This window comes from Ranitomeya variabilis, chromosome 2, assembly GCF_051348905.1.
Source record: "Ranitomeya variabilis isolate aRanVar5 chromosome 2, aRanVar5.hap1, whole genome shotgun sequence".
Lineage (NCBI taxonomy): Eukaryota > Metazoa > Chordata > Amphibia > Anura > Dendrobatidae > Ranitomeya > Ranitomeya variabilis.
In genome coordinates, this window is record NC_135233.1 from 290,704,383 (window position 1) to 290,729,175 (window position 24,793).

General features: G+C 45.5%; 1 protein-coding gene across 1 annotated transcript in view; it reads right to left on the reverse strand.

The window, feature by feature from the left end:
- The window catches only part of THOC2 (THO complex subunit 2), a 158,267-nt gene that overhangs the window by 34,319 nt on the left and 99,155 nt on the right, over positions 1 to 24,793 (reverse strand). Inside the window, exons 25-32 of the mRNA XM_077285105.1 lie at positions 23,408 to 23,565; positions 22,544 to 22,672; positions 15,215 to 15,346; positions 14,035 to 14,219; positions 9,380 to 9,564; positions 3,237 to 3,339; positions 2,060 to 2,493; positions 303 to 361 (exon numbers count right to left, since the gene is read on the reverse strand). Of these exons, the coding sequence (XP_077141220.1) occupies positions 303 to 361; positions 2,060 to 2,493; positions 3,237 to 3,339; positions 9,380 to 9,564; positions 14,035 to 14,219; positions 15,215 to 15,346; positions 22,544 to 22,672; positions 23,408 to 23,565 (1,385 nt within the window). The remainder of the gene's footprint in view (positions 1 to 302; positions 362 to 2,059; positions 2,494 to 3,236; positions 3,340 to 9,379; positions 9,565 to 14,034; positions 14,220 to 15,214; positions 15,347 to 22,543; positions 22,673 to 23,407; positions 23,566 to 24,793) is intronic.

Sequence of the window (24,793 nt, forward strand, 5' to 3'; positions counted from 1 at the left end):
AGGCATTTCCGAACACACTTTCTTCACGCTATTTACAAAAATATGACTGCTAGGTCCTTGAAGATTTAGCTTAATATTTGCCATTTTAGAAAAATACTTTATAGAAAAATAGTCCAAACAGGGCAATTTTTAGAGCAATTTCAAAATACAAAATATCAATACAAAAATAAAGGAAACAAAGAAAAAAAAAAACTCCAGCGACTTTCGGCAGAAAATTGGCACCCAACTTGAAGGAAGACGGACTCTTGTATTCCACACAGGTGAGCCTAATATGGATACAGGCTTCCTCATGCTATACTAACCTTTACTGCTGAGGAATGTGATGGGGAAGAATGCGTATCAATTTTACGACGTTTTTGTTCTGCAAAAAAAGAAAAAGAAAACCACTTTTACCGCTAGTTTTTGGAATAAGCAATACAACAGATTGCAATGAAATATTTAGAGAAAAATGTCTTACAAAAGGACCCTCCTTTTTATATCAAAAGAGAGTTCTGATCTCGTTTGCAGGGCTCTTCATTTTTCATAAATAATTGTAGAAATGTCCCTTCTGCCTTTCTTGAATCAACATGCTAAGTCAAAGGTTAAACTCCATGGACTTATTTCTACTTTTAAAGGGAACCTGTTACCCCCAAAATCCAAGATGAGCTAAGCCCACCGCCATCAGGGGCTTATCTACAGCATTCTGTAATGCTGTAGATAAGCCCCCGATGTATCCTGAAAGATGAGAAAAAGACGTTAGATTATACTCACCTGGTCGGGCGGTCCGATCCGATGGGTGTCCGGGTCCAGCGCCTCCCATCTTCTTACGATGACATCCTCTTCTTGTCTTCACGCTGCGGCTCCGGCGCAGGCGTACTTTACCGGTCCTGTTGAGGGCAGAGCAAAGTACTGCAGTGCGCAGGCGCTGGGCCTCTCTGACCTTTCCTGGTGCCTGCGCACTGCAGTACTCTGCCCTCATCAGGACAAAGTACGCCTGCGCCGGAGCCACAGCGTGAAGACAAGAAGAGGACGTCATCGTAAGAAGATGGGAGGCGCTGGACCCGGACACCCATCGGATCGGACCGCCCGACCAGGTGAGTATAATCTAACGTCTTTTTCTCATCTTTCAGGATACATCGGGGGCTTATCTACAGCATTACAGAATGCTGTAGATAAGCCCCTGATGGCGGTGGGCTTAGCTCATCTTGGATTTTGGGGGTGACAGGTTCCTTTTAAGCTCGAAAACCATGAAACTACACTTATATCATCAATATAAAAGTAGTGGACAACCCCTTTAAGACTGTCTAGTCCATATTCTGGCAGGATGTGTATCTCCGCCCCAGAGAATTTTGGATAGAAATAATTGGTTTTGTGATCTGTTCTTAAAGACTGGTTTACAACATTTTACAAACTTGGTTTTAACTAGTGGTACACACAATGAAGTGGTGCTTTGGCCAAGTTCACAGTGTGCAAGGTCACTTTGTTTACTTTCGCTACTTTTAAACACTACATAAAATATCCTCGTTTCTATTGAGGGGTCGGGGCTTCTCCTCCAGACTCATTTGGAGTATTGGCACAAGGTTTTATTAAACACCATGACCTGAAATCCGCAAAGCAACAAACATGCCTGGGACGGCTGAGCAAGCAATTGTATCCAAGCAGCATAATATCAGAGTGTACTGACGTTTTGGAGACAAATATCTGTTTGTAGATTCAGCCTTAGTCCCCGCCGGCATGGTCAGCCTTAGTCCCGCGCCGGCATGGTCAGCCTTAGTCCCCGCCGGCATGGTAAGCCTTAGTCCCGCGCCGGCATGGTCAGCCTTAGTCCCCGCCGGCATGGTCAGCCTTAGTCCCCGCCGGCATGGTCAGCCTTAGTCCCCGCCGGCATGGTCAGCCTTAGTCCCCGCCGGCATGGTCAGCCTTAGTCCCCGCCGGCATGGTCAGCCTTAGTCCCCGCTGGCATGGTCAGCCTTAGTCCCCGCCGGCATGGTCAGCCTTAGTCCCCGCCGGCATGGTCAGCCTTACACTATCATTTATTAAGTTCTTTGCCTAATTTTAACTGTTAGTAACACAAACGTACCCCTTTCAGGCTCAGAGGTCTCAGATCTGGGAACAGGGGACTTCAAGGACCCAGCAACAGCGGATTTATCTCCTTTGGAACTTTCTTTTAATTTAGATTCCTTGAAAAGATCTCTCTCTCGGGAAGGCTCCTTTTCTTTCTCCTTCTCTGCAGCCAGTTTTGATTCAGTGCTTGTCGTAGCAGCCTTAGATTTTTCTTCCTTCTGATTTTTTTCTTCCTTCTTCATTTTTTCCTTCTCTCTTTCAGATTTGGGAGTTTTCTCCTTCACATCTCGAACTTTTTCATCTTTGTTTGCCCGGTCTTCCTTCACTTTCTCCTTTCCATCCTTGCCTGGTGCCTTGCTCTCTAGAGGAGCCGCTGGAGTCTTCTCCTTTTTATCTTTCTCCTTTTCCTTCCCCACTTTATCTTTGTCTTCCTTCTCTTTAATAATTTTGCTGTAGGAACAAGCAGAAGTGAACATTAGCTGACCGCAGTGAATGTCGCCGAAAACTGGGATAGCGTTAGTCATTGTAAATAAGCCCCATCCATCCGATGATGTAGTCCCTGTACTGGGATGTCCGATGTCCAACAAGGATTCGTTTTCCCACCAGTTCAGTTTTTTAAAGGGAATCTGTCACCAGGTTATTCTACTTACTCTGAGAACAGTATAATGTAAAGACAGAGACCCCGATTCCAGTGATGTGCCACTTGCTGTCACAGTTTTGATAAAATCACAGTGTGTTATCAGTGGATTATCACTAGAGGACTAGTAAACCTGCTGCCTTGTCATCTTCCATGTTCAAGAGAAAGCTATAACCCCGCCCCCACGACAGATTGGCAGCTCCCTGGGGACACTGTGCATAGGCAGGAAGCTGCCAATCAGTTGTGTGGGTGTGGCTATACAGGGCTCAGCATTCAGAGAACTGCTAGATCTGCAGCAGAGAAAACAGTGATATTGTCAAAACTACAGCAAGCAGCCCCATAAGCGACACATTGCTGGAAACCTGGTGACAGATTCCCTTTAATTTAGCTGGCTTGTGACTGGGCCAAATCACTAAGTGTACATCAAATAAACAGATTAAGTACTCCATTATAAAATACAGAAAACTACTTGTTTTTATTTCCCTTTGATAAATGTAGGGCTAAAAAGAGTAAAAAGGCAGCACTGGGTCCAGAGAATGCTATGAAGAATACACACCTGTTTGAGGAGCTATTGCCATTATTCGCGGTGACTTTGGGTGTCGTGATTGCAGCTTTGGTAACAGTTTTCACTGTAATTTGAGATTTCTCCTTTAGTTTTTCTTTAGATTTAGAGAAAAACAAAACATTGTAAGTTAACAGCCAACAGATCTCACCTTTGTAGAATACAAACACACTACTTAATGAATTGGGCGCCTCTTCTGAGTGGCTTTTGCGCCGTACACGGAATATTACTCCGGTCAATGCCTGAAGTGACACATTTCTGGCGTACAAGTTGTGCCAGCACATTTCATGAATTTGACGGCCAAGTGTAGCCACATCGCCAGCTTGGCCCATTTCAACAGAGCAGATTCAAACTGCCATAAAAATGCCAAAATGTAGGCAGATTTTCGCACAGCTCGCAGTTGTATAAAACATTTGCACCTTTTCAAAGCTTTTACAGCATTTTCATTAACCCCTTCACCCCCAAGGGTGGTTTGCACGTTAATGACCGGGCCAATTTTTACAATTCGGACCACTGTCCCTTTATGAGGCTATAACTCTGGAACGCTTTGACGGATCTTGGCGATTCTGACATTGTTTTCTCGTGACATATTGTACTTCATGTTAGTGGTAAAATTTATTCGATATAACTTGCATTTATTTGTGAAAAAAACGAATATTTGGCGAAAATTTTGAAAATTTCGCAATTTTCCAACTTTGAATTTTTATGCCCTTAAATCACAGACATATGTCACGCAAAATACTTAATAAGTAACATTTCCCACATGTCTACTTTACATCAGTACAATTTTGGAACCAAAATTTTTTTTTGTGACGGAGTTATAAGGGTTAAAAGTTGACCAGCAATTTCTCATTTTTACAACACCATTTTTTTTTAGGGACCACATCTCATTTGAAGTCATTTTGAGGGGTCTATATGATAGAAAATACTCAAGTGTGACACCATTCTAAAAACTGCACCCCTCAAGGTGCTCAAAACCACATTCAAGAAGTTTATTAACCCTTCAGGTGTTTCACAGGAATTTTTTGAATGTTTAAATAAAAATGAGCATTTAACTTTTTTTCACACACAATTTATTTCAGCTCCAATTTGTTTTATTTTACCAAGGGTAACAGGAGAAAATGGACCCCCAAAGTTGTTGTACAATTTGTCCTGAGTACGCTGATACCCCATATGTGAGGGTAAACCACTGTTTGGGCGTATGGCAGAGCTCGGAAGGAAAGGAGCGCCATTTGACTTTTCAATGCAAAATTGACTGGAATTGAGATGGGACGCCATGTTGCGTTTGGAGAGCCCCTGATGTGCCTAAACACTGAAACCCCCTACAAGTGACACCATTTTGGAAAGTAGACCCCCTAAGGAACTTATCTTGATGTGTGGTGAGCACTTTGACCCACCAAGTGCTTCACAGAAGTTTATAATGCAGAGCCGTAAAAATAAAAAATCATATTTTTTCACAAAAATGATCTTTTTGCCCCCAATTTTTTATTTTCCCAAGGGTAAGAGAAGAAATTGGACCCCAAAAAATGTTGTGCAATTTGTCCTGAGTACGATGATACCCCATATGTGGGTGTAAACCATTGTTTGGGCGCATGGCAGAGCTTGGAAGGGAAGGAGCGCCATTTGACTTTTCAATGCAAAATTGACTGGAATTGAGATGGGACGCCATGTTGCGTTTGGAGAGCCCCTGATGTGCCTAAACATTGAAACTCCCTACAAGTGACACCATTTTGGAAAGTAGACCCCCTAAGGAACTTATCTAGATGTGTGGTGAGCACTTTGACCCACCAAGTGCTTCACAGAAGTTTATAATGCAGAGCCGTAAAAATAAAAAATCATATTTTTTCACAAAAATGATCTTTTTGCCCCCAATTTTTTATTTTCCCAAGGGTAAGAGAAGAAATTGGACCCCAAAAAATGTTGTGCAATTTGTCCTGAGTACGCTGATACCCCATATGTGGGTGTAAACCATTGTTTGGGCGCATGGCAGAGCTTGGAAGGGAAGGAGCGCCATTTGACTTTTCAATGCAAAATTGACTGGAATTGAGATGGGACGCCATGTTGCGTTTGGAGAGCCCCTGATGTGCCTAAACACTGAAACCCCCTACAAGTGACACCATTTTGGAAAGTAGACCCCCTAAGGAACTTATCTAGATGTGTTTTGAGAGCTTTGAACCCCCAAGTGTTTCACTACAGATTATAACGCAGAGCCGTGAAAATAATTTTTATTTTTTTTCTCAAAAATGATTTTTTAGCACCCAGCTTTGTATTTTTACAAGGGTAACAGAATAAATTGGACCCCAAAATTTGTTTTCCAATTTGTCCTGAGTACGCTGATACCCCATATGTGGGGGGGAACCACTGTTTGGGCGCATGACAGAGCTCGGAAGGGAAGGAGCGCCATTTGGAATGCAGACTTAAATGGATTGGTCAGCAGCCGTCACGTTGCATTTGCAGAGCCCCTGATGTACCCAAACAGTACAAACCCCCCACAAGTGACCCCATATTGGAAACTAGACCTCCCAAAGAACTTATCTAGATGTGTTTTGAGAACTTTGAACCCCCAAGTGTTTCACTAAAGTTTATAGCGCAAAGCCGTGAAAATAAAAATTCTTTTTTTTTTTCACAAAAATGATTTTTTAGCCCCCAGTTTTGTATTTTCACAAGGGTAACAGGATAAATTAGACCCCAAAAGTTGTTGTCCAATTTGTCCTGAGTACGCTGATACCCCATATGTGGGGGGGAACCACTGTTTGGGTGCATGACAGAGCTCGGAAGGGAAGGAGCGCCATTTGGAATGCAGCCTTAAATGGATTGGTCTGCAGGCGTCACGTTGCATTTGCAGAGCCCCTGATGTACCCAAACAGTACAAACCCCCCACAAGTGACCCCATATTGGAAACTAGACCTCCCAAGGAACTTATCTAGATGTGTTGTGAGAACTTTGAACCCCCAAGTGTTTCACTACAGTTTATAACGCAGAGCCGTGAAAATAAAACATCTTTTTTTTCCCACAAAAATGATTTTTAGCCCCCCAAATTTTTATTTTCCTAAGGATAACAAGAGAACTTGGACCCCAGAAGTTGTTGTTCAATTTGTCCCGAGTACGCTGATAACACATATGTTGGGGTAAACCCCTTTTTGGGCGCACGGGAGAGCTCGGAAGGGAAGGAGCACTGTTTTACTTTTTCAACGCAGAATTGGCTGGAATTGAGATTGGACGCCATGTCGCGCTTGTAGAGCCCCTGATGTGCCTGGACAGTGGAAACTCCCCAATTCTACCTGAAACCCTAACCCAAACACACCCCTAACCCTAATCCCAACGGTAACCCTAACCACACCCCTAGCCCTGACACACCCATAATTCTAATCCCAACCCTAATCCAAACGTAAATGTAATCCAAACCCTAACCCTAACTTTAGCCCCAACCCTAACTTTAGCCCCAACCCTAACTTTACCTCCAACCCTAGCCCTAACCCTAACCCTACCCCTAACCCTAACCCTAAACGTGACTGAAATACGTGGCACTGAAATACGTGGCACTGAAATACGTGGCACTGAAATACGTGGCACTGAAATACGTGATACGTGGCACTTAAATACGTGGCACTGAAACACGTGGCACTGAAATACGTGATACGTGGCACTGAAATACGTGGCACTGAAATACGTGGCACTGAAATACGTGGCACTGAAATACGTGGCACTGAAATACGTGGCACTGAAATATGTGATACGTGGCACTGAAATACGTGGCACTGAAATACGTGGCACTGAAATACGTGGCACTGAAATACGTGGCACTGAAATACGTGGCACTGAAATATGTGGCACTGAAATACGTGGCACTGAAATACGTGGCACTGAAATACGTGGCACTGAAATACGTGATACGTGGCACTGAAATACGTGGCACTGAAATACGTGGCACTGAAATACGTGATACGTGGCACTTAAATACGTGGCACTGAAACACGTGGCACTGAAATACGTGATACGTGGCACTGAAATACGTGGCACTGAAATACGTGGCACTGAAATACGTGGCACTGAAATACGTGGCACTGAAATACGTGGCACTGAAATACGTGATACGTGGCACTGAAATACGTGGCACTGAAATACGTGGCACTGAAATACGTGGCACTGAAATACGTGGCACTGAAATACGTGGTACTAAAATATGTGGCACTGAAATACGTGATACGTGGCACTGAAATACGTGATACGTGGCACTGAAATATGTGATACGTGGCACTGAAATACGTGGCACTGAAACACGTGGCACTGAAATACGTGGCACTGAAATACGTGGCACTGAAATACGTGGCACTATGACTGTCAGAAAATGTTCATTAAACGGTTAGGGGTGAGGTTAGGGGTAGAGTTAGGGTTAGGGTTTGGATCCCTTTATCACCTTGATGGTGGTGGGTGGCTTTTCAGTGTGTTTAAATGCATGCGTTTTTAACGCAAACAAACGCATGTGCTTAAAAACGCAAGAAAATACTGCAGGTTGTATTTCTGAAAATGAACGCATGCAGAAAAAAAACGCATGCGTTTGAAAACGCGACCAAACGCGTACAAAAAAACCACATGCGTTTTCAATGTTAAATATAGGGAAAAAACGCATGCGTTTTTTTGTGCAAGAAACGCTGCAGACAAAAACGCAAGTGTGAAACCAGCGACGCTTTTTATAGCAAAAAAGTTTTTGCGTCTCCACATTTTGAGACCTATAATTTTTCCACATTTTGCTCCACAGAGTCATGTGAGGTCTTGTTTTTTGCGGGACGAGTTGACGTTTTTATTGGTAACATTTTCGGACACGTGACCGTTTTTGATCGCTTTTTATTCCGATTTTTGTGAGGCAGAATGACCAAAAACCAGCTATTCATGAATTTCTTTTGGGGGAGGCGTTTATACCGTTCCGCGTTTGGTAAAATTGATAAAGCAGTTTTATTCTTCGGGTCAGTACGATTACAGCGATATCTCATTTATATCATTTTTTTATGTTTTGGCGCTTTTATACGATAAAAACTAAAATATAGAAAAAATAATTATTTTCGTATCGCTTTATTCTCAGGACTATAACTTTTTTATTTTTTTGCTGATAATGTTGTATGGCGGCTTGTTTTTTGCGGGACAAGATGACGTTTTCAGCGGTACCATGGATATTTATATCAGTCTTTTTGATCGCGTGTTATTCCACTTTTTGTTCGGCGGTATGGTAATAAAGCGTTGTTTTTTGCCTCGTTTTTTTTTTTTTTTTCTTACGGTGTTTACTGAAGGGGTTAACTAGTGGGGCAGTTTTATAGGTTGGGTCGTTACGGACGCGGCGATACTAAATATGTGTACTTTTATTGTTTTTTTTTTTTTATTTAGATAAAGAAATGTATTTATGGGAATAATATATATTTTTTTTTTATTATTTATTTAGGATTTTTTTTTTTTTTTTTTTTTTTTTACACATGTGGAAAAAATTTTTTTTAACTTTTTTACTTTGTCCCAGGGGGGGACATCACAGATCATTGATCTGGCAGTGTGCACAGCACTCTGCCAGATCGACGATCTGCTGTGCAGGGCTGCAGGCTTACCAAGTGTCTGCTCTGAGCAGACACTCGGTAAGCCACCTCCTTCCCTGCAGGACCCGGATGCCGCGGCCATCTTGGATCCGGGACCTGCAGCCAGGAAGGAGGTAGGAGACCCTCGCAGCAACGCGATCACATCGCGTTGCTCCGGGGGTCTCAGGGAAGCCCGCAGGGAGCCCCCTCCCTGCGCGATGCTTCCCTATACCGCCGGTACACTGCGATCATGTTTGATCGCGGTGTGCCGGGGGTTAATGTGCCGGGGGCGGTCCGTGACCGCTCCTGGCACATAGTGCCGGATGTCAGCTGCGATATGCAGCTGACACCCGGCCGCGATCGGCCGCGCTCCCCCCGTGAGCGCCGCTGATCGGTGATGACGTACTATCCCGTCGGCGGTCATACGGGCCCACCCCACCTCGACGGGATAGTACGTCAAATGTCGGGAAGGGGTTAAATACAGCGTTAAAGCTTTGATAAATTGTCCCATATGATTTAGTTGCATGGAAGGTCTTGGACTGCACATATGTCGGTGGCATGTAGTCTGCGTATACTGACCTATATCCTCAGCGCTGGTTTCCTCGGGCTTAGCTGCATTCACCATCACAGATGCCGGCTGGCTCACGGCTCCTGGTCCGTTCTGCACAGTAGCTGGAATGACGCTTCTGGTAGGGGCATCTTTATGATGAAATTCATTTTCAGGTACCATGAAAGATTTTCTGCTTTTCAACTGTCCAGAGTAGCTGCAATTCGCACAACATGTTAAATATACCAATGTAATTACCAGTGCAAGACAACGACCCTGTGAATTACTGCCCAGCTCTATAGCGCGCACACGGCAGGATCTATTTACATCTGCACATGCACCGCCCCCCGCGTCATTCCCCTGCAGCCCACCGCCAGATATCAATGTGCTCCTGCCTCGTACCGCCGACATTTCCCTGCAGCCCACCGCCAGATATCAATGTGTTCCTGCCTCACACCTCCAACATTCCCCTGCAGCCCACTGCCAGATATCAATGTGCTCCTGCCTCCTACGGCCGATATTTCCCTGCAGCCCACCGCCAGATATCAATGTGCTCCTGCCTCACACCTCCAACATTCCCCAGCAGCCCACCGCCAAATATCAATGTGCTCCTGCCTCGTACCGCCGACATTTCCCTGCAGCCCACCGCCAGATATCAATGTGCTCCTGCCTCACACCTCCAACATTCCCCTGCAGCCCACTGCCAGATATCAATGTGCTCCTGCCTCCTACGGCCGATATTTCCCTGCAGCCCACCGCCAGATATCAATGTGCTCCTGCCTCACACCTCCAACATTCCCCAGCAGCCCACCGCCAAATATCAATGTGCTCCTGCCTCGCACCGCCGACATGTCCCTGCAGCCCACCGCCAAATATCAATGTGCTCCTGCCTCGTACCGCCGACATTTCCCTGCAGCCCACCGCCAGATATCAATGTGCTCCTGCCTCGCACCGCCGACATGTCCCTGCAGCCCACCGCCAAATATCAATGTGCTCCTGCCTCGTACCGCCGATATTTCCCTGCAGCCCACCGCCAGATATCAATGTGCTCCTGCCTCGCACCGCAGACATTTCCCTGCAGCCCACCGCCAGATATCAATGTGCTCCTGCCTCACACCTCCAACATTCCCCAGCAGCCCACCGCCAGATATCAATGTGCTCCTGCCTCGCACTGCCGACATTTCCCTGCAGCCCACCGCCAGATATCAATGTGCTCCTGCCTCGCACCGCCAGATATCAATGTGCTCCTGCCTCGTACCGCCGATATTTCCCTGCAGCCCACCGCCAGATATCAATGTGCTCCTGCCTCGCACCGCCGACATTTCCCTGCAGCCCACCGCCAGATATCAATGTGCTCCTGCCTCGCACCGCCGACATTTCCCTGCAGCCCACCGCTAGATATCAATGTGCTCCTGCTTCGTACCACCGAAATTTCCCTGCAGCCCATCGCCAGATATCAATGTGCTCCTGCCTCGTACCACCGATATTTCCCTGTAGACCACCGCCAGATATCAATGTGCTCCTGCCTCGCACCGCCATTTCCCTGCAGCCCACCGCCAGATATCAATGTGCTCCTGCCTCGCACCGCCGACATTTCCCTGCAGCCCACCGCCAGATATCAATGTGCTCCTGCCTCGTATCGCCGACATTTCCCTGCAGCCCACCACCAGATATCAATGGCTCCTGCCTCGCACGACTAAGGCACCCCCTCCTCCCAGCCCAGGGCCCGTAGCATAGCCCCATTCCCGCAATGGTTGGCTTCCTGCAGCAGCGGCCCTGCTCCTGCCTCCTGTGACACCGCACCACCACCCCTCCGGTAAGTTATACGATGGGCCGCTATTTACACATTAAAAATTTTTTTTTCCTATTTTCCTCCTGTGGAAATTTGGGGTGCATCTTATGCTCCAGTGTGTTGGCAAAATGCGGCTTTTACTCCCAAGTCCTGACTTCAAAACCATTGCTAGATGTGTTGCTGAAATATCCGAGTTTCATGAATTGTGACAACTAATAGACGAAATTCTTTCTAAATGGACATTTGTATTTTTGTCTGTACAGTACTGCATCTTGGACAACTTGTTTAATAGGAACAGAAACTAATTTCTGAGACAAATTTATGTGTCACGTTTCCTGCCTACATGAGAAAATATTCTAATCTTTGCTTTTCACATCCAGTAAGTCGTCCGGAGAGAAATACTGCACCCCGGGCACTTCTGGTGGAGGAAGTCCAGACCGAATACAAAGTAGATATATAGTGGGAGGTGGACAAAACCAGGATTTTAGAGTTAAAAAGTTATTCAAAAGTATACAAAAACAACAGAGAGACTTAAAAGGTGGAGATATAAAACCCATAAAACATCAGGCTGATGTCTTCATCAGGCAGAATGGAACAGAGTCCTTGGTTGCAATATATACACTAAGAAGTGCAGTGACCCCTGACCTCAAAAATGAGTCAAAACAAAAAGTACTATAAGGCTATGTGCACACGTTGCGTTTTTGCAGCTTCTTAATGCAATTTTTCAGCTGTGTTTCACAGTACCAGCAAAGGCGAACAGATTTTAGAAATCTCATGCACACACCTTGGTTTTTTTCCTGTCTTTTATCATAAGAGCGTGTTTTTTTAACAAAATGCAGCATGTCATTTGTTTCAGCATTTTCACCCATTGAAAGCAGTGGGTAAGAGCAAAAAATGCAGGTTTTAGGTTCTGCTGCACTTTTGATGCCAAAACCTGATGTAGTAGAATCAGAATTATTTATTATGACCTAAACTATCAGCATGCACTAGAGACAGATGTACTAACAAAACCGCAGCAAAAAACGCAGCTAAAACTGAGCAAAACCTGCTTTTGATAAGCAGCTTACACTTGGCATAAACAAAACAACAAAAACGCAATGTGTGAACATAGACTAAAAAGTTTAACGCAAAAACCCAGAGGGAGGAGTAAAAGCAAACTATATAGATAAATTATATATGATAAAGTAACAAATAGGTAGCAAAAAAATATTCATTCACAGGTAGCAGCGTGGACTAAAGAGGGATTTAAAGAGGGCATGTCTGAACGGCTGGATCAGGTTATGTGAACAGAACAACCTTGCAGGTCACAGGGTATGGCTGAGAAGAAGCTGGTCTATTGGAGACCACAACTTTGCCCTGGACCAGATACTTTGGCAACCAGATGCTTATCTGCTGGATCCTGGAGAAAGAGGGCCGTCAGAGCGCGCGGGAAAGGGGGCCCGTCAGAGAGCGCGGGAAAGGGGCCCGTCAGAGAGCGCGGGAAAGGGGCCCGTCAGAGAGCGCGGGAAAGGGGCCCGTCAGAGAGCGCGGGAAAGGGGCCCGTCAGAGAGCGCGGGAAAGGGGCCCGTCAGAGAGCGCGGGAAAGGGGCCCGTCAGAGAGCGCGGGAAAGGGGCCCGTCAGAGAGCGCGGGAAAGGGGCCCGTCAGAGAGCGCGGGAAAGGGGCCCGTCAGAGAGCGCGGGAAAGGGGCCCGTCAGAGAGCGCGGGAAAGGGGCCCGTCAGAGCGCGCGGGAAAGGGGCCCGTCAGAGCGCGCGGGAAAGGGGCCCGTCAGAGCGCGCGGGAAAGGGGCCCGTCAGAGCGCGCGGGAAAGGGGCCCGTCAGAGCGCGCGGGAAAGGGGCCCGTCAGAGCGCGCGGGAAAGGGGCCCGTCAGAGCGCGCGGGAAAGGGGCCCGTCAGAGCGCGCGGGAAAGGGGCCCGTCAGAGCGCGCGGGAAAGGGGCCCGTCAGAGCGCGCGGGAAAGGGGCCCGTCAGAGCGCGCGGGAAAGGGGCCCGTCAGAGCGCGCGGGAAAGGGGCCCGTCAGAGCGCGCGGGAAAGGGGCCCGTCAGAGCGCGCGGGAAAGGGGGCCATCAGTGTGGAAAATATTATAAGGGCTCCTTCTCACTTGCGCGAAAAATACATCTGAGTCTCGCAGGTAAAAACCCGACTCTGGCGCCGGCACTCCAGAGCAGAGCGTGCGGCCGCACTGCAATACATGGAGCCGCACGCTCCACTCTGGAGTGCCGGCGCCAGAGCAGGGTTTTAACCTGCGAGACTCAGACGTATTTCTCACAAGTAAGAAGGTGCCCTAAGAGAGAAAAAGGGATATCAGTGGAAAAGCAGGGTGCTTTGGGAAAGGGCACAATAAGGAGGGGGTGTCTGCTTAAAACGGACAATTTTATTCTTCGTTATTTATTGCTTGTTGCCCATTTGTTAATTTGTTGTTAAATGTCTTTGGGTTTTCACTTTATTTTTTTTTTTTTAGTACTTTGGTTTTGGTTAACTTCAAAATCTTGTCGTGGGTCACTGCACTTCCTGTCTGAGTGTATACATTACAACAAAGGACTAGGTTACACACACTTCTGAGTAACTTTAACAATAAAACACACAATTCATCCACCTCCTGCTGGATCAGAAGAAGTGCAGTATTTTTTTCTGGCCTTCATGTTAGGTATTTGCGTTGATGCCCAGACATCACAAGCAGCTGAATCAGGCTCCTGGTGTACCCAGACCGATAACATACAGTGTTGTGTCTGCTTGCTACATAAACTCCTAAGGTGAGTGGCTTTGCGAGGGGCTGGTAGCAGCCTGGGATTGGAAACCCATCTTCCAAGTTATTGCACTAGGAGGCACCATGTTTCTCCCTTTTTCCTAGCCCATTTTACAATCAATGACTGCCAATATCGCTTGTATTTTACCCCATGGCCAATGCATAAAGATCAGGTCTTTTTTCTTTCTCCTCTTGGCAGATCTTGAGCACTCTTCGTTCCAGGGCTTGTCCCAAGTTCATCACTTTGGGATACCAAGGTAAGATTTTGGTCAGCACAATAAGAATATTCCTGATATGGGTATATTCTCCGGTCTCGAGACAATGAACAGACGCCTGCAAAATAACACATAGCACAGTCAAAGCCGCACACATACTACACTGACCCACTCTCTAGACCCTTATCGGTGTGTTACATCTTGTATGGTTTTGTGTTGGAAGGGCCCAGACTGAAGAAGGCGGCTGCTCTACCCAGGTGGATAGCAAATCAGATACCCCCCGTAAACTATAGAGTAAAAGTACAGCACTCAAATCAGATTTCAACTGAAAATATAATTAGGCTGCATTTCAGTACAGGGATTTCGGTTTTCTTGCGTTGGCATATTTGCAAAAATGGCAACAGGAAGTGCAACCAAGGGTGCAAAATTGTAAACCAATAAATCTTCGGGCTGATTTTAATTAAATACAATCAGAATAAATGTTTACTGTCAGCTTCTGTGCAGCCAATTCTAAAAGTGATGTCCAATTCGGCTGATCTTCTCATTCTCCCTTATTGCAAAATGGCAGCCACAACAAGAACAGAAAAATGCCAATATCTCTTGAAGGGAATATAACATAATGCCCCAATTTTGCCTACTGCCTAATATTTGGCTTACTATTATATGGAAAATGCTATATTTTGGGTGGAATCCCCCCAAAATAAACTATACTTGATGTGACCCAATATGTAACAAAGTGACGAGATAATACCAGACCTGCTAAATATACTCCATGTTCTCTAGAGAGGAGTGAATCTATTCGCTAGGACACTAGTCTGTATTCCATGACTGCTGGCCGGAAGCCTTGCGAGCCACCTTCTACCAACTGGCGTCCGTGGCTTCTCTTGATTAGCCAATCAGATGAGACTTCATTGTTGCGACATAATGCATACACACTATGTGGCACTAGGTGAGCGAACCAGAGGAAGCATGGCGGATGCCAACAGGTTGGAGTAGTTTGCAGGGCTCCTGTCCAACAGCCACAGAATATTGCTGAGCTGGATACTGCAAACAGATTTGCTAATCTCGAATGTTCTCTTCAAAGAAAAAAAAATATATTTTTGCCAACTATACCTTAGTCAGCTTATAGTGCCATTTGTGAACGACATGCCGGAAATTCTCATAATCTAACTGGTCAGCCTTGTTTCCGCCATCAAAATTGGATGCCCTTAGAATGGTAACAAAACCTGGATAGCTTCCACAATCCTGAGAGAGAGAAAAAACAACAATGCAAAAAGGTACGGAAAGTGTTCAGAAACATTTACCTACACATATTTCATGAATGTGTGTGCGATTTTTTTTTATTTTTTTTTTAAATGTCCCAACGTTTGGTTTAGTGTCACTTTCCTTTATCTTTAAAGGGAACCTGTCACCACCAAAATCGAAGGTGAGCTAAGCACATCGGTATCAGGGGCTTATCTACAGCATTCTGTAATGCATCCTAAAAGATGAGACAAAGAGGTTAGATTATACTCACCTGGGCGGTCCCAGTTCTGTTTTGGTCCGATGGGCGTCGCGGTCTGGGGCCTCCCATCTTCTTACGATGACGTCCTCTTCTTGTCTTCACGCTGCGACAGTATGTGTACTTTACCTGTCCTGTTGAGGGCAGAGCAAAGTACTGCAGTGCACAGGCGTCGGGCCTCTCTGACCTTTCCCGGCGCCTGCGCACTGCAGTACTTTGCTCTGCCCTGAACAGGACAGGTAAAGTACGCCTGCACCGGAGCGTGAAGACAAGAAGAGGACATCATCGTAAGATGGGAGGCCCCGGACCGCGATGCCCATCAGACCAGACTGCAGCGGTACCGTCCCTGGGTGAGTATAATATAACCTCTTTTAATCATCTTTCAGGATACATTGGGGGCTTATCTACAGCATTACAGAATGCTGTAGATAAGCCCCTGATGCCGGTGGGCTTGGCTCACCTTCGATTTTGGGAGTGACAGGTTCCCTTTAAAGATGACAGAACTTACACTCTCTATTAGGCTGCTTTCACACATCAGTTTTTTGCAGTCACAATCCAGCGAATTTGAAAAAAAAACGGATCCGGCAAAAGTTGCCGCCGGACCCTTTTTTTTTTCTCATAGACTTGTATTAGCGATGGATGGCCTCACGTTTCATCCATTTTTCCCCGGATCCGTCGAAAATTGTTTTTCCGGCGGCTGGAGAAAACGGACATAGTAACGTTTTTTGTGTCAGTCGGATCCGTTGCCGTCTGTCGTTTGCTACAATGGAACCCTATGAAGCCAGATCCGTCAAATGACAGAATCCAGCGACAGATTCCGTTTTTTTTTTTAACTGAGCATGCTCCGATTTTTTTAGGATCCAATTAGCTGGATCAGCTAGTCGGATCCGTCAAAAGAACGGATTCCTCGCATCAGTTTTTCACAATCTACGACGGGTCAGTTTTTTTCAAACATTCAACGGATTGTGACTGATGGCAAAAAACTGATGTGTGAAAGCATCCTTAAACGTAGTATTAGGAGTCCGTGTGATCTCCAGAGTCTTGGGAGGAAAAAAAAATGTTTCCATTCATCCACCGCAAATAAAAGGTGTAAATTGGTGGCTAATATTAGCTTGCCCAATATCAGGAGTAAGCACGTATAACTTATGCTAGGTTTAGATTAGTCCGTTACTTTTATACATAAGAATGGACGCACCCTTTAAAGAAGCATGCCCATAAAAGTTTGTATCCTCTTAATATACAGCAATCATCAGATTATCCAGCACTGTGTATTTACAATTGCTTATTTTGCCTTTCTACTTAGTTAATGCTTCTCTTTTCTCTGCTCCACGTAGAATCAGGAAGTCTCTTGTCATTTATCATTTCCCTCTTCACCTCCTGACCCTGCTGCTCCACTCCTTACCATTTTGCCCTAGACTTTTGCAGTGAATCATAACTTATGCAAAGAAAATTGACCTCCTGTTTCTACATGGAGCTTAAGGCCCCGTCTCACATAGCGATTTACCAACGATCACGACCAGCGATACGACCTGGCCGTGATTGTTGGTAAGTCGCTGTGTGGTCGCTGGGGAGCTGTCACACAGACAGCTCTCTCCAGCGACCAACGATCAGGGGAACGACTTCGGCATCGTTGAAACTGTCTTCAACGATGCCGAAGTCTCCCTGCAGCACCCAGGTAACCAGGGTAAACATCGGGTTACTAAGCGCAGGGCCGCGCTTAGTAACCCGATGTTTACCCTGGTTACCAAAAAAAACAAACCGTACATACTCGCCTTTCGGTGTCCGTCAGGTCCCTTGCCGTCTGCTTCCTGCTCTGACTGAGCCGCCGTACAGTGAGAGCAGAGCGCAGCGGTGACGTCACCGCTGTGATCTGCTTTCACTTTCACTTTGCGGCGCTCAGTCAGAGCAGGAAGCAGACGGCAAGGGACCTGACGGACATCAGATGGTATGTACTGTTTTTTTTTTTTTTTTTTACATTTACGCTGGTAACCAGGGTAAACATCGGGTTACTAAGCGCGGCCCTGCGCTTAGTAACCCGATGTTTACCCTGGTTACCAGTGAAGACATCGCTGGATCGGTGTCACACACACCGATTCAGCGATGTCAGCGGGACCTCAACGACCTAAAAAAGGTCCAGGCCATTCCGACACGACCAGCGATCTCACAGCAGGGGCCTGATCGCTGGTACGTGTCACACATAGCGAGATCGCTACTGAGGTCGCTGTTGCGTCACAAAACTAGTGACTCAGCAGCGATCTCGCTAGCGATCTCGCTATGTGAGACGGGGCCTTTAGAGGGATTCAGGTTTTAATCACTTGATGTCAAAGAGATAACAGAAAAGAGAAGAATTAGCTGGGTAGAAAGGCAAAATGAGCAATTGTAAGTACACAGTGCTGTATAATATGATGATTGCAATATACAAAGAGGATAAAAAATTTTATGCGAGTGCTTCTTTAATAATGGGATGTTTGACCTTTAAGATCAGCCCTTGTGAATCCACTGCCGGATATGTGGCTGCAATGAACAAGCAAGGTCCTTCTCCCCAAGTAATAGTAATACAGAAAACAAACCCTATCGCAGCTCGGAATCCAGCGTACAAACATAGGAGAAATGAAAGTCAATGCTTCACTGACTGCTGACATGAATGGCTGACATGCAGCAGGAAGTGACAGCGAAAAATTTGGCTGAGAAATGTGTTAGCGAGGAGAAAGAAAACTGTCAGAAGCGGCATGAATATTTAAATTTGGTGCTGGGGATTGTAATCAGTTGTCTGCAGCTGATGATGAAGCTGAACAGTTCACAATCCCGACATGAAGTATTCTCACAAGAAGATACGGAGCGCAGAACCGCATATCGTCTACTGTCAAACCCAGCCTGACAGAAGAACACTTCTCCTCCTGAACACACAGATTACATCCCGCCAAAAATATAGATGCAGCTTTTATTTTCAGACTCAGGGGGGACTACAGAGTACTAAACATACTCAAATACAAAATTATAAACTATTCAGAAAAGCTAGGAAGCATTCTACCTCACCAAACCCCTCGTACAAAAGGGCCACAATACCATGATCTTCTGAGGGGGTCATAGCAGGGAGCAGGAGCCCTCCTCATTCCATGCCTATTCGGCAAACTTCATAAGTCTGCGGTAAATGGAGGGGTAATGCATCCATAACCACAGCTTCATTCACATCTATGAAGTGAAAGAGCTCATAACGGTCAGCCCTGTAGAAAATAACCGAAGGGCGGCCATAAAGGAGAACCAATGCTTCAGTCACACAGGAGACTCAACGACCCTCAAGTCTCATGATTAAAGGGGATTATGAACAGTTAGACAACACACATCGCCTATTTCGTGGAATGGTGAAAAAAAACAAAACACCAAAAAAAATGTTGACTCTGCCCACTGTGTTACCCCCTCTCCTCAGACACCAGGCTTCTCAAATATGTGCTAAAAGCAATAGAACAAGAAAGTAATCATAACCACCAGGACATTAACCCAAAGAAACAACAGCAAAAATTAGCAAAAGTCAACAGCTTTCCATTGGAAAGAAAGACTGAAAAAAACCACCTCATGGAAAATAGGGAAAAGCGCGACTGGTTCCTGATGACCCAAGAGGCCGCAACCGTTCACTCATTCCACAAGGTGTGCACAAATGGGGGAGATATCCTCTGAGAAGCCTATGATAAGGATCCCAATACAGCTCATAATGGTCAACATAGACCTTTAATCAGCCTTGAGTAATCATAAAAACCAAACTGAAACCCCCAAACCCAATCCAGGGAAAGAGCAAAAACAAAGACAACACAATATGTTCCTTAATTATGGAAGCAGAGTCAATCTTTGAAAGGGCAACACTGGACAATAGTATCCTTGTGAGGAACAAAAAAAAAAGAAGGGAGAATGGCAGGAGAAAGTGCCCAGTTCCAAAACGCTGGAATAGATGTGATGGCCATTAGGAAAGCCACCTTACAGGTAAAGTTTGGGCAGAACGACTCAAAGGGAGAAGTGTGCAAGTAAGCCAGAATAAGGTTAAAGTTGCACAGTTCCCACTAGAGGTTTGCAGCAAGGAATGCCAAGGACCTGTTTAAGGAAAGAAGCTCCAGAGGGACAAAGCGAAAAAGCCCCCAAAATGTGCTAAAAGCACTAAAAAGAGAAGTCCCCCATCACTAGTAAAAATAAAAAAGGAAAAAAGGAGGGATAACCCAAAAGACATAACTGCTATACCTAACAAACTAGGAAAATAAGGAGGGGCAGTAAAGAGAACAAAACATTACTCTGCAATACTCACCTGTCCGTCATCTTTGGGCGTCAGCAGGATCAACTTCTCATGACTCTGACGAATGTAAAGAAGCCAGCTCTACTCCGTGGAATAAGCAATGAGGAGTTAACGCACCCCAGAGATGTTCCACTAGAATGGTGTTCACACTATGGCCTCCCAAGTCTGTCATGTGGTGGAGACATCCTCACCACTTGAGAGAGAAAAAAAATGGAGCAGACCAGATACAGATCATGTCTGCCTATGATGGACAAGCCTGCTGTCCGAGGAGCGGATACAGCTCACAGGGAGGAACAAACATTTTTCCCCCACTTAGTGCTATCCTCTAAGTAGCCGGGCTTATACCCATGGTATCCCCCTGAAATTGTTAACATTAAAGAAATTGTTCACATTGCCTTTAATTTAGCAAATGTGTTGTGAACACGATTGTGGGGCCCTTACTCAAAACCACAGCTGACGGAGGAACCTGTGACCAGACCTGTCCAAAGCGGGTTTTTAACTAGAGGAGGCTGGTGAACAGGTCTCGTCCCGTGCTCCTCCATCATGTACCATTTTGAGAACTGGAGCTCAGTGCAGGTGAGGGAGTTGGCACACACGAGGGGGTTGGCACACACGAGGGGGAGGAGAATATTATATTAGTGAGCACCACAAAATCATATCCTTAAATCAATTTTTAAAGTGCAAAAAATCCCTTTAATGTTCATTTGACCTATTTTTCTAAAAAATATAGTTTGTCTTTGGTACAGAATATGAATATACAGGGCACAGGTCCTTTTTAATCCATCTATAATGCACATTCTGTGTAGACTTTGCCTGCTCACCTTCCTCTCTAGTGCATTCCCAGTAAGTGCACACAAGAGAATACCATCAGATGGTCAATGGATTTTTTTATATCCTTACTTTTGAACTGTGATAAAATCACATTTGTGCTGCAGTAGCCGAGCACAGCAAAAAACAGAGGAAGATAAATATCTTTCTGGCTCTCACAGGCTTGTTAACTTTTCTTTAAGAAGCCTCCTACTCTGCACTCATTACCTGTATTAATTGCATCTGTCTGGACTCATTACTTGTATAAAAGACACTTGTTCAGACAAACACAGTCCAACCTCTCCACCATGGCCAAGACCAAAGAGCTATCTAAGGCCACCAGGACAAAATTGTAGACCTGCACAACGCTGAGATGGGCAACAGGATAATAGGCAAGCAGCCTTTTGAGAAAGCAACAACTGTTGGCACAAGTATTACAAAATAGAAGAAACACAATATGACTGTCAACCTTCCTCAGTCTGGGGCACCATGAATCTCGCCTCATGGGGTAAGGATTCTGAGAATGGTCAGGAATCATCCCAGAACTAGACAGGAGGACCTGGTTAACGACGTGAATAGAGCTGTGACCACATTCTCAAAGATTACCGTTAATAACACATTATGCAGTCATGGATTAAAATCCTGCAGGGCGCACAAGGTTCCCCTGCTCATGCCAGCACATGTCCAGGCCCGTGTAAAGTTCGCCAATGACCATCTGAATGATCCCGAGGAGGCATGGGAGAAGATCATGTGGTCAGATGAGACCAAAATAGAACTTTTAAGTGTCAACTCCACTCGCCTTGATTGGAGGAAGAAGAAGGATGAGCACAACCCCAAGAACACCGTCCCAACCATGAAGCATGATGGGGGGAAACATCATACATTGGGGGTGCTTTTCTGCAAAGGGGACAGTACGGCTACACTGTCTTGAATGGAGGACGAATGGGGTCATGTATTGTGAGATTTTGGCCACCAACCTCCTTCCCTCAGAAAGAGCACTGAAGATGGGTCGTGGCTGGGTCTTCCAGCATGACAATGACACACACAGCCAGAGCAACTAAGGAGTGGCTTCTTAAGAAGCATTTCAAGGTCCTGGAGTGGTCTAGCTGGTCTCCAGACCTGAACCCAATAGAAAATCTTTGGACGGAGCAGAAACTTAATGTTGCCCAGTGACAGCCCCGATAATGGAAAGATCTGGAGAAGATCTGTATGGAGGAGTGGGCCAAAATCCCTGCTACAGTGTGTGCAAACTTGGTCAAGAACTGCAGGAAACATCTGACCTCCGTAATTGCAAACAAAGGTTTAAGTGCCAAATATTAAGTTCTGTTTTGCCATTGCATCAAATACTAGTTTCATGAAATAAAATGCAATTTATTGATTTAAAAAGAAATTGAACAAGGTGAGTATTTTTAAACTTATTTTTAAGATTCTGTTTCTCACAGCTGAAAGTTACCTACAATAACAATTACAGACCTCTCCATCAGATGTACACTGTTCGATATTCATATGCTTGCAGAGGGCAGATACATACCAGAAGAGGGTGCTTTAAATATATTGGCAGTGAATGTCTGGGTATAGATTTTGTAATACTGAAAAAAAATGTAGCCTGCAAAAATTAGAACACACAAATACAATATATCACAGTTCTCTTTCTAGACGAAAATGGGGTACTGTACAGGAATGTCACAGATAGACGTAACAGCACGGACCTACTGGGAAAGCAATGGTCGGCCACAGAAGACTGAGGCCACAGCATAAGGAACTGGGAGCCTAGGGAGTAACAAGACTTAAAAAAACAAAACAAAAGTGGCCACCTAAGGCACAGTACATACATGACATGATCACATTTCCTCACCTTGTCATACACCGCACGATCGCTGTGCCACTTAGTCACAGTTTCCAGCATACAACAAAGAAATCGTCCGTAACGGCTGGCTTCGTTTTCTGTGCAACTAGCAACAGTGTAAATGATGTCGGAGAAGACCTGCACATCAGAAGATCACAGTTATCAGACCCTGAGGAGCTGCTTCTCCAGAAAGGACTATACATGGAAGTACAATCTGTTGATTCTACCATCATCTTCTCATGCTTAAAGGGGCTGTCCATGACTACATAACTCCTGCTTAATCATGAAAAATAAAACCAGTGGACACTCTGCTCCCACACCGTCGCGGTGCCATTGGCGCCGGCATGGCTATTTCTGGAGGGTGATGTGACTGTGTTGTCATGTGCCCGCAGCACTCAATGAGCGGTCACTGTTTGGCTGCAGCCATTCCCATTTCATCACAGCAGACGACCGTGCTGGCTCAATACTGACAAGCTGCAGGCGATCAGCGATCGCTCATTGGCTGCAGCGGGAACGTGACACAATAGTCCCATCACCCTCTGGGAATCGCAGCATTGACATCGGTGGAACAGTGCCAGCAGAGCTAGACCACCGATGTTCATTTAGGTTCCTGCATGGAAAACCAGAGGATATCCAGAAGTGGACAACCCCTTTACAACCGTAGAGAAGGGTTTCATAATGAGACCAAACATTATCAAGCTGTTCATAGAATACAAAACCGTGTAAAAATGACTGCAGGCAACAAAAATTGGAGACAATCATGGCCAACATTTATCAGCACCTGTACAGAAGTCGGAAACAGCACTAACCAACTGGGAGGGAACATGGCTAAAAGGGATAACGTGCCAGATACATGCTGTGCGGGATACTCACTCTGTCATAGCACAGCAATGTAGAAAAGTTAGGCGTCTTCTGTAAGTGGACAAGCTCGACAAACCGGGCACAATATACAGCATCGATGGAGGAGAACACGCAGCGGGGAAATATACAAAGCTGTAAAAATTTGGTGATCGTCTCATTCTTGGTAGATCCTGTAATAACATACAAAACAAAAACAATATATTAACACGACATATATGTACGGTATATATGCTGGCAACAAAAACACGTCCCCTTTATAATCAATAGCTAAAAACCAACGACGTGGCAGTCTGACAAAAGCATTATGTCGTCCGTCATCATCATCAGGCACACAGCTCACTTTGCCAGGCATCTCCCCTCGCAGTGCAGCAATACAGGCTGGACAATTGGATGAACGTCAGTCTGTGGAATACTAGGCTAAGTCTAGTCCGTCATGAGGAGACGCTTTCTGCCTCTCAGAGTTGTGATTGAATTAGGAGAAAGAAAAAAGTCAAATGCTAGGAGAATAAGAGAAAATATTGGAAGTTGTTTTTATTTTATTTTTTACAGTTAGTTACTAGTGATGAGCGAAGGTGTTATCCAAATGTCTTCGGCGTGCTCGAAAAATATGATTCCCCGCGGCTGTTCGACAGACAACACATGCAGTTATCTCCTGTTTGTTAGGTAATTCCTGCTTGTGCTGCAGCTGTCGAACAGCTGAGAGACATGCAGCCGAGGGGATTGGAACATATTATTTGAGCACGCCGAAGACACTCAGCACCTGAGGATAACCCCTTATCTGGGCACATTCGCTCATCACTATTAGTTACCTTTGAAGATCAAGACGAATTGTACTGGAAAGGATTGGGTTTAATAGTCAGTGCATTTTGGAGTATACATTGAAAGGTCCTGGAGCTCGTGCAACCTCCATCCAGGTTCCAGTAAGCTTCCTCTCCTGCCCTGCACTGATCGCACAGATCAGTGTGGGGCAGGAGGAGAGAGGGCAGCTCCCTCTATGATCGGGAATACAGTGTCTGTTTTCACCTCCATCACAAGAAGCTGCCACCGAACTGTAACACACACACACGTGTTAGCAAGAGTTTTTCCTCGCTAAAAAATGCGTATGGTATATATACTATTCCATCACACAGTCCTACTGCAGAGGTGTGAATAAGACCTAAAGTACAGCACACCCCATTTTTGCTTAGCCACAGTACTTCATAATAAGCAGCTCCATAAGCATTACAACCCACATTTATCTTGTGAGGCAGACTACTAAAACTTGGCAGAAAATCAGCAAGAACTGCAGCTTACAGCGAACGCTCCGGTTTATCAAATAAGCAGGGAAATTACAAAGGAAACAGACCGTCTTGTTATGGTGAGTACAGAGACATTAATCACAGCAAAAAAGCCAGAATC